The 14,582-nt window shown below is 52.1% G+C and overlaps 1 protein-coding gene across 1 annotated transcript; it reads right to left on the bottom strand.

Moving 5' to 3' along the window:
- Nucleotides 1–7,607: 7,607 nt before the first annotated feature.
- Nucleotides 7,608–14,221, bottom strand: OTOP2 (otopetrin 2). Its single transcript, XM_061377032.1, has 7 exons — nucleotides 13,566–14,221; nucleotides 12,551–12,976; nucleotides 11,981–12,117; nucleotides 11,299–11,357; nucleotides 10,622–10,755; nucleotides 9,277–10,166; nucleotides 7,608–7,971 (listed from the first exon to the last, which is right to left on the bottom strand). The coding sequence occupies exons 2-7, from the start codon at nucleotides 12,942–12,944 to the stop codon at nucleotides 7,801–7,803; spliced, it is 1,785 nt and encodes a 594-aa protein (XP_061233016.1). The 5' UTR covers nucleotides 12,945–12,976; nucleotides 13,566–14,221; the 3' UTR covers nucleotides 7,608–7,800.
- Between the last annotated feature and the right edge of the window lie 361 nt (nucleotides 14,222–14,582).

Genomic DNA, 14,582 nt, shown 5'->3' with positions numbered 1-14,582 from the left:
ATGTCTCCGCCTTGCCCCACCACTGCTGGAAGCTGTTGGGACCAGAAGCGCCCAAGCAGCTCCCACACTCACCTTTGCCAGCCCTGGATTCAGGTTTCCTGCTTTCCCTTTGTCGCTGGAAGGATCGGGTGGATGCACAGAGCAAGCTCAGACCTGCTCTAGAACTCAAAGAGTTTGGGTGTGTTTGATGGGTCCGACCTCTCCCGTGTGCTTTTGGACTGAGTTCCACCACGCTTCTTGTATGGTGCACAGATGATGGCAGAGCTGGAGAGCGTTAAGAGGTCTGTGAGTCTGAGCCAAGCTGCTGGGGAAAGCTCCAGCCTCCCACCCGGATGGGATGAGCCCAGGGACAGAGTTAATACCTGCTTAGTTGTTCTTATTCTACTTGTAACACAGAGCTATGGGCATGCCAACACAGAGGGCTTGAGGGACTGGCCCAATCGACATCCATAGGCTGGGAGCTTTTCTATCCAGCTTTTGGAATCATCTCAGTTAGGACCATATTGCCCATGAGAGAGAAATCTATTTGATCACACACAGCAACCAGGCAAGATCAGCCTCTCTTATACATACAGCATAAGGAAAGGTGCCTTCACTCCAGGGAGTGACCCTGTGGTAGAGGATGGCTGGGGGGAAGGCAGCCCCTGAGATGTGTTTGAGGGAAATATATGTACATAGTTGCCTTATATATATAATATAATAGGGCTTTAAGGGAGAATTTGTCTGAGAAAGGGTTGAGATTGAATGTTTCCCTCTTATTTTGCCATGCTCTGAGGTGCTCCATCTCCCTTTGTTCCCTGGGTATTCACTGCACCTCTGTCGGTGCAGCTTGATCCTAAACTCTTCCCCATTTGATTCCAACACTCTCTGAACTGAGTAGCACAGGAGCAACCTCCCTCCCTTCCCCTATGGCTTTAACTCCCCTGCTTTGCAGCCAGGGGAGGGAGGGGAGAAGCCATAAATCACAGCTGCAAACCCATCAGGCGGACCCCAAGTGCCTGGACAAGGCTGCACCCAGCCCCTTGATCCTGCAGCTGTGTGAGCATCCAAGCCCCAGCCCTTACCTCCTGCAGCCTCCTGCCGAGTGGGAGCAGCCCCTGGGTTCAGCCGATGGTCAAACCACTCCCCAAGTGCCACCAGGATGCTCCTAAGCCTTTGCAGCAGCCCAAGGAGCCAGGACGGAGCTGTTGGGAGCCGGGGCTGCTCCGGCTAAACGTGGCCTCTGCTCCCAACCCATTGATTTTTTTCCTTCTTCCCTTCCACCTTGTTTACTCTGGGTCTATTATTGTCATTACATTAATTACTCAGTGAGAAGCTCTCAGCTCTGCCAAGGGCAGCCAATGGGGATCAGCTCCTTTGTACACTTGCTGCGTTGGCCCATGTTAAGGGCCTTGGCACAGGATGTGCCAGTTGGTAAACCCACAGAGCTGTGGTGACTAATGTGTGCCACGATTAGCTCCGTTCTCACCTGAGCCTCCTGGCACAGGCTTGAGCTGGGAGTGCTTGGCTGGAATCCACTCCATTGGGTTTAGGTGGATCCCAAGGGGTTTTTCCTCCAGTGTCCTTTTTGCTTTTACCCAGGGCACAGATACCCGAATTGACCCAAAATGCAAAGCTCATCCAGGATAGATGCAGGGGTGATGCCAATTTGATGCACTTATGGCAGAGAGGTTGCTTCTTTTGGGGGTGATAGCCGCATCCTACTAATGCTGAGTTCAGAGATGGACCCTTGTGTGCAAACCATTGTGTTAAGGATGCTTTAGGTCGAAGGTGTCTCTGTTCACTCTCCTGTTGGAGGGCAAACTGATTTCTATGACTCTCTGGTGAGCTGATTCCCTCGATTTTGTTATTGGCAATGGAGGACTTGGCACTCCTGGCTGACTTGGGGAGCCCAGAGGGTCCATCAGGAGAGGATGGGGCTCTCCATGGAAGGAGTTTGCGTGTCCCAGGATGAACCCCAAGCCCTGTGGCTCTTGATGGCAAACAGGTGATTGGGAGTTCAGAGCCACGAAACCCATTCCCAGAAGCTGATTAGGGGCAGGAGTGGGTGGTGGAGCACAGGTTATCGTGCATGGGGATGTGACGAAAGGGATGGAAAACAAGAGGGAAAGGGGCCCATTGCCCTGGGTGAGAGCACCCGCATTGACTGCCTGCCTAAGCCCCTGCAGTGCCCTGCTGGAGCCGGGGCACTGACCTGGGGTGGTTTTCATGAATACCCAGAGCCAGATCTGCTCTGCCTTTCCCCATAGCATCAGCAGCTCCAGCCTGCTTGGACAGCCCTGTCCTCGCTTTGATGCTCTGAGAGCAATAGGGCTCTCCTTCCTCCAGACCCCATTCTAGAGATAAACAATGATCTGGGGTCCCCCAAGAGCTATTTGGTGGTGTCTGCGTTGAGCAAAGCCAGTGATTTACATGCAAGACATTAACAAACCTGACTGGTTTTCAGTGCTGTGGTCCTACACTGGGGTGATCGTGCAGAACTGGGAAATGGAGGCCAGGAGTTATAGATTGGAAAGAACCCTTAAGGTTATTTGGGTCCAACTGCTCCCCAGTACTGCCAAGGCCATCACTAACCTATGTCTCTATGTGCCACATCCACACAGCTTTTAAATACCCCCAGGGACGGTGACTGCAGCCCTGCCCTGTCCCAATGCCTGAGCACCCTCTGGGGAAGGAATTGTTCCTCAGCTCCATCTAAACCTGCCCTGGTGCAGCTTGAGGCCGGTTCCTCTTGTCCCATCCCTTGTTCCTTGGGAGCAGAGCCCAGCCCCTCCTGGCTCCATCCTCCTCTCAGGCACTTGTAGGCAGTGATCAGGTCCCCTCTGAGCCTTCTCCACACTGAACCCCCCAGGTTCCCTTCCCCATCACCCCTGTGCTCCAGGCCCTGCTCCAGCTCCATTCCCTTCTCTGGCCCTGCTCCAGCCCCTCAATGTCTCTCTTGCAGTGAGGGGCCCAGAGCTGAACACAGGATTCGAGGTGCAGCCTCACCAGTGCCCAGTGCAGGGGCACAATCCCTGCCCTGGTCCTGATCCAGACCCGGATGCTGGTGGCTTCTTGTCTACCTGTGCACAAGCTGCTCGTGTCCAGCTTCTGTTGACCACCACCCCCAGTTCCTTTCCTGCCAAGCAGCTTTCCAGCCACTCTTCCCTAAGCTCGGAGCGTTGCAGGGATTTGCTGTGACCCAGGTGCAGAACCCAGCACTGAGCCTTGTTGAACCTCATCCCATCGGCCACAGCCCACTGATGCAGCCTGTCCAGATCCCTCCCTAGAGCTTTCCTGCCTTCCAGCAGATCAATGCTCCCAACTCGAGGCCACACTGAGGGTGCACTTGATCCCCTCATCCAGATCATTGATAAAGACATGGAACAGAACTGGCCCCAACAGTGAGCCCTGGGGAGCATCACTTGTATGTATGGAATATGCATATATTGAATGGATTTAACTGCATTCACCAGCACTCTTTGGGCTCTGCCATGCAGCCAGTTCCTTCCCCAGTGAACAGTACCCCCTCCCAAGCCATGAATAGCCAGTTTCTCCAGGAGAATGCAGGAGTCTGAATATATCCCATGGAGAAGAAGTCTCTGTGAACCTGGAGGTTTTCCATAGAACCACATTCCTTTAAGGATGGGGCTGAAATCAGACGCTGGGGCCTGTTGTGCCCCAGTGGTTTTGCCAGGGTGCATCTGGGCTGCAAAGATGAAGCATCCTTCCTTGCCTGCCTTGCTCTCCTCTGTCTTTGGAGCTAAGACTGAATCCAAAAGAGCTGTACAGCCCTGGGAGACTGCTTAATCCTCCTAGCGTGGCCTTTCTGTTGAAGAAGAGGAGCTGTTTAACTTGAACGTGTTGACACAAGTTTAACCAAGTCATTGAGCAAGCAAGTGCGCAGGAGAGGGGTGGGAAGGGAGAGGATAAGTTGAACTCACTGCATTGACTGAGCACGTAAATCACTGCCCCGCAGAAGCTGCCTTTACCCAAGAGCTGTGAGAAAGCTGCTTACAGTAGGAGCGATGTTTGCCCCTCTGCTATCAGCAGCATGCTTATTAATGGCCTTATCTGTGCACTTAAGCAGTGATAGCAGCCAGGCTGGGCCAAGCGGATCTGTAAACAGGACCCTGGGAGGAAGGAGGTTCATGTTTGCCCAAAGGCCACCACGAGCCCTGGGACCAGCTCACACCCTTCCTTCTCCTCCGATAACCACGGGGTGACGTCTCTCCAGGGCACCATGGGCAGCAGGAGGTGAGCTGTGCTGCAGCACCATGGGAGCGGATGGGCTCCATAGGGATGCTCATGAAGCATGGAGCCGGTGGTCCTCAGAGGAGGTCGCTTCAGCCTCCTGCCACCATCGTTGGTCAGAACCATTACCTTGCTCCAGGGGATGTGCACCTCCTGCCCTGGCTCCCAGCACTCCAAAGAGCCAGTGCTGCAAACCCTCATCTCCAGCCTTGTGACCTCCTCAATGCATCCCCTTCCCAGCTGCGCATTGACAGATAATGATTAACTCGGATTCCTGGCCTGTCCCGGGCACACCTCGCACCCAATCACCCAGATAAAACGTTTATTTATCTTTTTTCACCTAATAAAACAAAACTCGCCCTCAAATAACAGATGAGTCAGCAGCAGAGGAGGGGATGGGAAACCCTGGTCGCGGTGGGACGGTGACTCAGTCCTGACTTTGGCTATGGCCTCCCCGGCTCAGTGATTCCTCATCTGCTCTTTGTCTCTTTCCCTTCTGTGGTTCCTACTGGTGGGGTGCAGTGCTTGCACCAAACCCCTGCAGCACAGCAATGCTCAGATCCCTGGGAGGCCAAGGAGGTTTTGCTATCAAAGCACATGAGAATGAAAGCCCCAGCAAGAAGTGAGAGCCCCAGGGCAGCCCTTTGCTTTCCTGTAGCTCTTTATTTAAACAGGCACCCTGAATCACAGCATTGTCCCCATTCCCCATCCCCTCATGTGGGTTTGATCTCTGCTCCATCACTGATGCAATGGCAGGAGCAGTCAGCAGGATGCTGTTGGTGGCCTCAGGGCCCAACCTCATTCTCTGCTCTGATGCAGGCTTTTGGTTCATGCAGCTCCTGTGCCTCAGTTTCCCTCCTTCCAGGCATGGAAGATGGATCCAACAGCAGTGTTTTTCCGCAGGGATCTGTCATGAGGACGTGTGTACAAAGGACAAAGTGGGACCCCTTCATGTTACTCAGATACTCTGTGCTTGGGGGGTTCTCCTGATCCATAAAACTCTGTGAGGGAGAGATGTCCCCCTCTTTAACTGAGCTGTATCCTGGATCCGTAGTGAAGGGGGTAGTGATGGAGCAGCCAGCATCAGTGCCAGCACCCTGCCATTACAGAGTCCCAGGGGAGGGCATGAACCCATGCAACCAGGATAGGGCAGAGCCTGCTCCAGGGGTGCACCCAGATCTGGGTGCTGAGCCTGGGACACTGGCTGCACTGAGGAGTTAGTTGCCCAGGGATTTCTTTGCACATTAACTGACCAAGAGCTGTTACACGCTAATAGACAGCCCTGGAGCACACAACAGGGTCCATGCTTGCAGTGCTTTCTAACGGCTTGGGATGGATTATTTTGCCTTCTGGACTTGTGGGTGCTCACTTTCCCTCTGTCCCCTCTCTTGGGTATATAGGCACGGTTCACTGATGGCTGCTTCCCTGCCTGCTGCCTTCCCAAGATGCATGGATGTGGCTGAAGGGCACAAGAACACAGCCCTTGTTTGGAAACCCATCATCCCTGTCTTGCAGCCTGGAGGTGATCAGGTAAGCAGGGGGTCCCCATCGGTTTACCCCAGTACCACTGCTTGTGGCTGTGCATTGTGTTTCCTACAGACCCACCATCCTGAAGTGACTGATCTGGGATTCCTGCCTGTATCAGCGCTGCTTGGGCTCCTGTGGGGTTCTCCTTACACCCATCCTGGGTTGTTTAACCCCAGATGCGCTCCTATAGTCACTGCCCAGAGCAAAAGAGCAGCTCAAGCTCTGCCCTGGGAACCTGGAACCAGGCACCAGCACATGGAGGAAAGCCCAGGGATGGAGTAGGTGATTACAAGTGCTCTCTGCCCCTGTCAGAGCCCAGCAGCTTGGGCTGAAACAATGTGCAGGGGTGTACGTAACGCTGACGTCTGTGTGCCATTTACGTCTCTCTCCCGACTCCATCCGGGGCTCCTGCAGTTGAAATTCATCAGGCTTTTGTCTTAGGGAAGGGGAAGTTTCCTTTATCTTCACCAGATCAATGGTTAAAAATAGAGCGAGGCCTTTGCAGGGCCAGTGGGGCTGGGAGCGGGGTCAGACCAGCGCAGGCACCGGTCCCTGCTGGTTTGGGGATAGGTGTGCAGGGGAAAGGTGCTTTGGAACGCGTGAACCGGCAGTCGGGGATGCTGGGTGGCAAACTGCATCGCTCCGTGTCAAGTGCCACGGTTTCAATGTGATTATTATCTATCCTTGGTGGATGCACACACGTCCATAGGCAAAGGCTTGATGATTTCTGCCACCCCTGCAGTGTTCTTTATTGGGATGATAACCCCTGATAGGACAATAAACCCTTTATTGGAACAGCAAACCCCGATGTCTCAGGGTACACACAAAGCTCATCTGTGCCGCTTTGGCCCCCTCCCGACCCACCAGCATGGGCTCCACTTGGAATCTGGGGCCATTTCCACCTCCCACAGCCCAAGAGTCCTGCTCTGGAAGCCTCCTCCATCATAGAGTGGTTCATGGAGAGCTGCAGGCACCCAGATACCTGTGTTGGGGCCCCATTGCTCCATACCCTGGGGCTGTGCTCACAGCCTCGGAGCACACACAGGGCTGAGGGTGCAGCACAAGCATCCCTTCAGAGACCAAATTTGCCATGGCATTGGGCTGAGTTCTGAGCCGCAGGGCACAGGAGGTCCCTTCAGGAGGTCAGAGTTGCAGTGAAAATCAATAAATAACATACAAAAATATCCAGGTATTTTAAAAAATCATTATCTATTTAAAAAAACAGAAACCCCAATCTCTTGAACATTCCCCACTCTACATTCCCCATACAAGCTTCATGCTGCTTGAGCCCGGATGCAGGAAAACTGGGATCAAAAGTGTGCTTCGAGCAATCCTCTATGAGGGCCAGCCCAGGACCATATGCACATCTCTCCTGTAGAACGACCTGCCCCTTGGGAAGAGGAGGCAATCCCGCTCGGCAGCAGTGATGCCTCCTTGGAGAGGAAGGAAAACAGCAGAGGCTGGTACAGGGAAGGTCGATATAAATGGGTAATACAGAGAGGAAGGATTCAAAGGATTCCCAAAGCCTTTGGTGGTCACTGGTTTGGTTTTCACATCTCTGCAGGGCAGTGATTTCTGACTGGCCGTACCAGAAGCTGAAGTGGTTTCATTTCCTTGCCTTCCACGCCTGTGTTAGCCCCTCAGGCAGGCACTGAGTGTCCAAGGGGACCAAGCCCCCACTGGAGGGTCCATCAATGGCATGGAGTGAACAGGCTTTTAAGCAGGAAGGTGAGTCTCTTTATGAACCAAGGGTAGTCACCATGACCCTGCTGTGGACACCGTCCTTGCTTTATCTTTGGAGCTTTAAGAACATCACACACACACACACATGCACATCCACACACGAGTAGCAAAAATAGAATCTGGACTATGTCTGGATGATCTGCACTGGCGATTCATAAATGCCCCAACACTGCAAAGGGACACGATTCAGGCAGTGCTGGGGGACCCTTGGGGACATCAGGGCAGTCTCCCAGCCCCAGGGTAAGGAATAAGGCAGATTGGTTGAGGAGGAACGCATCTTCCTTGCAAGAGAGCTCTTTAGGACATGATGTAGACCTCCAGCAAACTGGCCACCGCATGCATTCGGTAGAAGATCCCAAATGGCAGGCAAATATCCACGATGGCCGGCCACATGGAATCACCATAGAAGTTCAGTTCTGTGTCGTTGTCAAACTGGGGCCGGGCACCGAAGGCTGGCATGATCCAGAGCTGTTGGAGGAAACAGAACGGCACTGCAGTGAGCAAGCACCCGCAATCACAGCTACTGAGAGAGACCTGAGCATGTTAGGAGCCTGTGCTTCCACTAAGGTAAGGCTTTAGTTCTGAAGAAGACTTTTACTTAGTGTATAAAACACTATATAATATATATATATAATGTGTGTGTATATATTTTAAACAGGGGAAGTTTAGATTGGATATAAGGAGGAAATTCTTTCCTGTTAGGGTGGTGAGGCACTGGGATGGGTTGCCCAGGGAGGTTGTGAATGCTCCATCCCTCGTGGTGTTCAAGGCCAGGTTGGACGGAGCCTTGGGTGGCCTGGTTTAGTGTGAGGTGTCCCTGCCCATTGCATGGGGTTGGAACTGGATGATCTTAAGCTCCTTTCCACCCCAAACCATTCTGTGATTCTATGATTCCATGATGATGTATGATCTAGGCTCACTTTCGATTCAGAGACAGGCTCAAACCAAGCGCTAAAGCACTCACCAGGGGGAGAACTTGAGCACGTTGTGTGTGAGCATGAGCCTGCCCTGGTCGGACTCATTGGATGGAGCAAGGGAGGGCAAGGCTGAGCTGGCAGCATCTTAGGCTCCGTTGTGTGCTCCCTGCTCAGCAGCCCAGCCGCTGTGTGTGTATGTAGCTACATGAGGGTTGTCAGCTCATCCGCTGTGAGAATAAGCGTCAGATCAGTGTGAGGACATGATGTGAATGACTAGCTGAGGGTCTCTAGAGGCACAGCATGGGCTTGGCTTCTCTGGAGGTGCAGCTGTAACCCTATGCTCCTTTTGTAGGGAATTGCGGTCCCCTGGAAGTGGAAACCCCAGCTGAAGTTGTCCACTTTCTCTTCACAGCAGCTGGGCTCCTAAGCCATGGATTTTGAGATGTGCTGCCATTTCTCAAGAAAACCCAGGTATTTGTCCCTTCTTATCCTTTCTTTGGGGATCTAGGGAAGGGTTTAATGTATTTTATTGCTTTTAATAAACTATTCTGCACATCTGCTAATACCGAATAAGAAATACCAAACCTGATTCGGCTCTTGTACCCACTGATTTTATTGTCTGGTCATGTTGGTGCAGCCTAAAATGTCTTAGCTCCAGGGCAGTCGCTCTTCCTTTTAAGTGACAAGGGAATATCAGCTGTCTGCACATACAAATCTCAGTGTGCTCTCTGGGTAGGGAAGGCACAGAAAGGACCTGATTTGCAAGGGCTGCATCCTTTCCTTCCCAGGCACTTCTCTCTTGTGCTTGCTTCTGTCCCCCCCACCCTGACAACCTCTTCTCCCTGCAGGTACTCACTATGATATTGCTCAGCAGGAGGAACATGGAGATCTCCTTTAAGAACTTCCTCCTCCAGTTCATCTTCTTGGGAGCAGTGAGGGACCTCACGAGGTCGGAAGGATGGATGGCTTCTGAGCCAGAGACAGTGCTAGGGGCCAAGGTGCTGCCTCCGTCTGGCATCCGGAGGGACACGGCACTGATGTTGACAAAGGTGAGTCCATAGAGATCCTTCTGGTGGGAATCATGCTTGTGGTCCTCCTTGGGGGGCTGCCGATGGAGGCCTTCGATAATGAAGATGTTCTGGAAGGTGTGCTGAGCAATCATGAGGAGGGCATAGGTGAGGTTGAGCGCACTGATAGCGTCCCTTGGTGTGCTGGCTACAATGGCCACGATGGAATAGTAAGAAATAGCGTACTGCCCCAGGGCTGCACCCATGAGCAGGGCCACGTCCAGGGTTCTGGTGGGGTTCTTGTGCCGATCCATGTCTCTCTTGTCAAACCGGTAGATGACAGAGCCACCAATGCAGACAAGAGACATCAGCCCCAGGCAAACAATGTTGAAGATGTAGTACATGGAGAGGGCTTGGCTCTTCTTGCTGGATTCAGTGCTGGAATTTACCTGCACCTCATAAAGAATGAGGACTCCCAAACCACTCACCAGGGTGATGAGGCCCAACACAATGCCTACAAAGAAGGTCCTTCGGAAGAGCCTGAACTTCAGGCGGTGAATGTGGTGGGAGTGGTGGTCTATGAAGCGCCCAACGTTCTTCCACATGACATAGACCATGGCAGAGGCGAAGAGGCTGTACTCAATGTTGAAGGGGTACAGCCAGAAGTAACCGTTCTTGAAGACCTGGCAGATTTGGCTGTTGCAATTGCATTCTTCAGGTGAGCTACTCCTCATTCCCGCTGGAACAAGATAGAAACACACAGATGCAGTGGTATGAAAACAAGAACCAGCCCTTGTTAGCAGCCCTGAAGAACCGGATACTCAGGGTCAGTGAAAAACAAGGCCAAGGACAGAAGAAACAGAAGAATATGTGACCACTTTGAAAACAAGGACGTTACAATCTCAGCTTTCTGGTGCTCACGATCTGTCTGAAGTTAGGTGCAGGTTAAATATCTCTCTTTTCCTTCCCTGCATTCCCATCCTATTTGTACAGAACCTTCCACCTTTCTGACTCCACTGTGATACAGATCAAGACATGAACATTAGGACCTGTCTCTTAACATACCAGCTTAGTTAAATGAGCCTTCAGCTCTCGACAGGCCTTCTGAATAGGGGTAAAACCAGACTTGCAGAGCAATTTCTACCTCGTGGGCTCCTTCCCTGGATGGGATGGCTCCACAAATGGGCAAATTACCTTTCAAAAGCCACCTGAAGATTTCATCTGTCACATTCTTCTTCAGCTTCGAATGTGCTTTGTGAACAGACTCATCTGTCACTGCTGACATCCACACTGCTAAGTTTGTAGTCAGAGTTAGCATCAAGCCGCACCTGCAGAAGAAGAAGGTTCATGAAATCAAAGCATTTGCCCTAGGTTATGTAGCTCTCTGCCTGTTTTTGGTCCGTGATCATGAGAATTAGAACGACCTGATTCCTCTTGTTGCCCGTGGAAGAGCTTCTCAATAGTGAATAGATTAACAGGTCTGGGTTGGTCTCCAGTAGATCCAGTCTTGCAAAACTGGATCTTGTTTTAGGCTGAGGCTTGCCCACTGCATCGTTGTCTTCCCCATGGAAGCAAAAGTCAGCTGTGAATCATTTAATGCTAATTGTTTAGTTAATACTAATCTGCTTTAAGTAATGTTTGGATGCTTAAACTGAATCCCAACCCTGCTACATCCATAGGCTATAAACCTCAACCACTTGAGCTGGGTTCTAAGGCTGGTTGAAGACTGACTGGGTTTAGCTGTGCCCAGGATTAAGGCAGATGGGATTATCCCCTTGCTGCGCCTTAGCTGTGTGATTGAGCACGCAGCGGGTTTGCAGTGGCCCAGGCTCTTCTGGGTCAGTGGGATTTCAAAGAGCATCAGTGCTCACCTGGTGACGTTCAGGTGCACGTGGACGCAGTCCTTGGCAGAGACCCACAGGAAGTACGTCTGGCAGGGGCGAGAAGAGGAGTTGTTATTGCCAACAAAGCAAGCGAGCAAATCACATTGTTCTGAAGTGGAGATTACTCTGCCCAACAGGAGCCTCTCTTTCTTGGGTCCATCTGCACCCAGCCCACTAACCCATAATCCTGGCCCTTTGGTGGATGTGGTCTGTTCTTTCTTTGCTTCTCCTGCCCTGTCCCACTGCTATTGCTCTCCCCGTGGCCCTGTTTCTGTCTAAATTGTCCCTATCTGACCTATTCTCTGCTTGGCATTGTCCCAGAGCAGATGGTCCCCTATGCAGGACTTCAAACTGCAAAGCAGTCCCTGCCCTGACTGTCCTCCCTCTCTGCTCCTCATGGGAAACGAGACCCAGATGGATGCAGGCTGTGACAAGCATCCTGCCATAAGCCAGAATGTCACAGGATGAGAACAAGTTTAAACCCATGCCTTAAAGTGAGTTGCCACAGCTGGGAGCTATTGTGGTTGGATGACATGAGCTGGGTAAAGGCTGAGTGAAGCCACTTCCATTTGCAGGGGGAGTTGAACTATGTCCATGAGGTGAGAGCTCCAGCTTCCACTGGGGGCTCTGTCTCTTTACCCATCCCGCAGACAGTGCACAACCTTCTTACCTGGACAACCACAAATATTGCTTGCACAATGGGGTAGATTATTTTGATTGCAGACAGGCAGCTGTAGAAGCTTGAGTAGTATCCTATTTTGAATACATCCATCACAAGGCTGAAAATGGCAAACAGGATCAGGCCTCCTGTTGAGGAACCAAAACATATGTGATTGGATGCATGCTCACTTGGGCTAATGCAGATAGATGAGATGAAGAGGAACTATTGCCATGGAGAGGCTTTGCTTCTGCTTGTTTTTCCTCTCCCGGCACCCAAATTATCTTGGCACCGACAGACTCATTTTGCCTGGAAGGGATTTTCAGTCTGGCTGGGACCGACAGCTCTTGCAAAAGCAATGGTAAGGCTGGAAGAAACCTGGTGTAAAGGACCAAGAGCTCTTGCAGATAATGAGAGACCTGGTAATGAAACCAATGGCAGGACTGAGCTCACCTTCTGAAGCAGGGCATGGTGCGCCAGCGCTGGAGGATGATGCGCCCCAGATGGATGCTGTAATAACTGATACCCCCATGATCTCTCCACCCTGCATCCCGACCCATCTCACCCCCCGAGAGCTCCTACCTCTCAGCCAGATGGGCCCAGCATGGGAGTCCTTGCAGAGGATGGCATCAGGGCACCGGGAGGTGCCAAAGAGGTAGAAGATGATCCATACGATGACTACGAGCATCATGACAGTCAGCAGGAAGAAGACATCGTAGTCATGCACAGCGATCTTCTCGAAAGCCCCGCTGCTCACCAGCGTGCAGGCCAGCAATGCCAAGTGCACTGCCAGCAGGATGGAGAACATGCGCCCGCCCTTCTTCCACACTTCCTTGGAGGGAGGCTGGTGGGGCTGGTGGCTGAAAGAGGCTCTCTGGCTGGAGCCCAGGCTGGCTTTGTCATCCTTGTGTCCGCAGCCCATGCTGGAGGTGGCGTGTCCGATCTCGCTGCTCTTCCGCATGGGCTCTTCGGTCATGGTTCAGCCAGTGCTTTAGCTGAGGGTTAATGCTGTTGGGAGGAGAGCCCCATGAGTGAAAGGAGTCACTTCATTTTGAATAGGGCTGGACCAAAGCAGGATGTGATGAGGAGCAGAGGACGTATGAGAGGAATGGGGAAGGCTGAGACGGGGAGCGCAAAAAGAGGGATGAGCTCATTTCCAGCCTTTCTCTTCCTGGTTCCCTGAAGGCTGTGCTCTTGCTCAGGATGCTTTTGGCTGGGGAGGTCCCAGCTCAGTTTAACAAGGCTGCCTTATCACCACACAACCTTTAGGTGGGTATTGAAAAAGCAGTAGAAAGGCACTCATGGGATCAAATATCCTAGGGCAGGTGGCCAAGGTGGTTTGATTTCTTAATATCAACCACTAAACACTGAGAAATGTACTTCCTGGCTGGGAACAGACCACTGTAAGGTAAGAAAGCCCTGGGAATCTTTGGAACATCACGTCATGGCTTACACCAGTTCCGGCAAGAAGGGTGTGAGCTATCTCTGCTATCAACTCCCTCTCAACCCCCTTGCCCATGCCAAGCTTAGGGCTTCATTGATTCCCCATGCAAAGCCTGAAACAAAGCGAATTAACCACTCAAAGCCATTCACTGACCTCGTTTGCTGCCTGGGATCCCAATCTCTGCTCTTTGCACAGGCTGAGAAGCTTTCCTGTCGCTGCAGCGTGGTCAGCCGAAGAATTTATACCCGTTGGGATGTCTCTGTGATTTATACCATGTCTGGAGCCGACAGCAGTTCTTCACGGGCTTCTCAGCGGAACTCATGTGATCCATTTTGTGCAATAGCTGATTTGGGGGAAGCAGGAGAGAGATGAGGAGATAAGGGTTGTTATTTACCTGGGGAGGGCACAGGGTGACAACACTGCTGAGCATGGCATGGACCGCTCGGATGCAGGGTCACGGTCACCAGCGAGCAAAGCCACCCCATCAAACCGCTCTCCCTGCACTTACGGGTTCTCTTCCCTGGGGAGAAGATGGTTTAGGTTGAAGAACTTATCTGTGCTGATGGGTTGGGGCTTGGCTTTCTGCTTGGCTGAGCACAATAAATATTGCGCCTCACCCTGTGCTATTCAAATCAGTACCCGCTACACCTGCGATGGTTTTGAGAAGGAAGGAATTTGCATGGGTATCAATTCGGTGCCAAGGGAAGCTCAACACTTTCTCACCCACGGTGGCAACAATGAGGAAGATTTATCCTTAGAGCAGGGCAGGATTTAGGGGCTGGAATCCATGTCCCTTTGCTGACGCATTGCCTTTGACTTCTCAGGGTGGGTTCACCTTTCTCTTGCCCGCAGGAGCTTGACTTGTGTCCTTTCAGGAAGGAAGAAGTCATGGCACGAACCACGGGGCAGACGGGATGCTGTGATTTGCCAGGTGAGGGGGGAGCTTTCTCTTGGCTGTTATATGTTGGTGGGGGAGATAAAGGTCCCTGGGCTGATCCGATTGAATGGGGACACGTTATATTCCTCCAAGAGGACACCTCTCTTGGAGATGCCCCTGCCGCTCGTCTCTGGGGCAAGCACAGCTCGGGGCTGTTTGCTGTGCATTTTCAGTCCCATTCCTGCCTGCCCATCTCTGTGCTCCTTCTTGCAGCCCTATAGGGACCGCATCAA

The sequence above is a fragment of the Neopsephotus bourkii genome, unplaced genomic scaffold (assembly GCF_033783945.1).
Source record: "Neopsephotus bourkii isolate Nb327-2 ecotype Australia unplaced genomic scaffold, CSIRO-AGI_Nbou_v1 NB_1749, whole genome shotgun sequence".
Taxonomy (NCBI): domain Eukaryota; kingdom Metazoa; phylum Chordata; class Aves; order Psittaciformes; family Psittacidae; genus Neopsephotus; species Neopsephotus bourkii.
The sequence above is the reverse complement of the archived record's forward strand: the minus strand, read 5'-3'. Positions and strand labels throughout refer to the sequence as shown.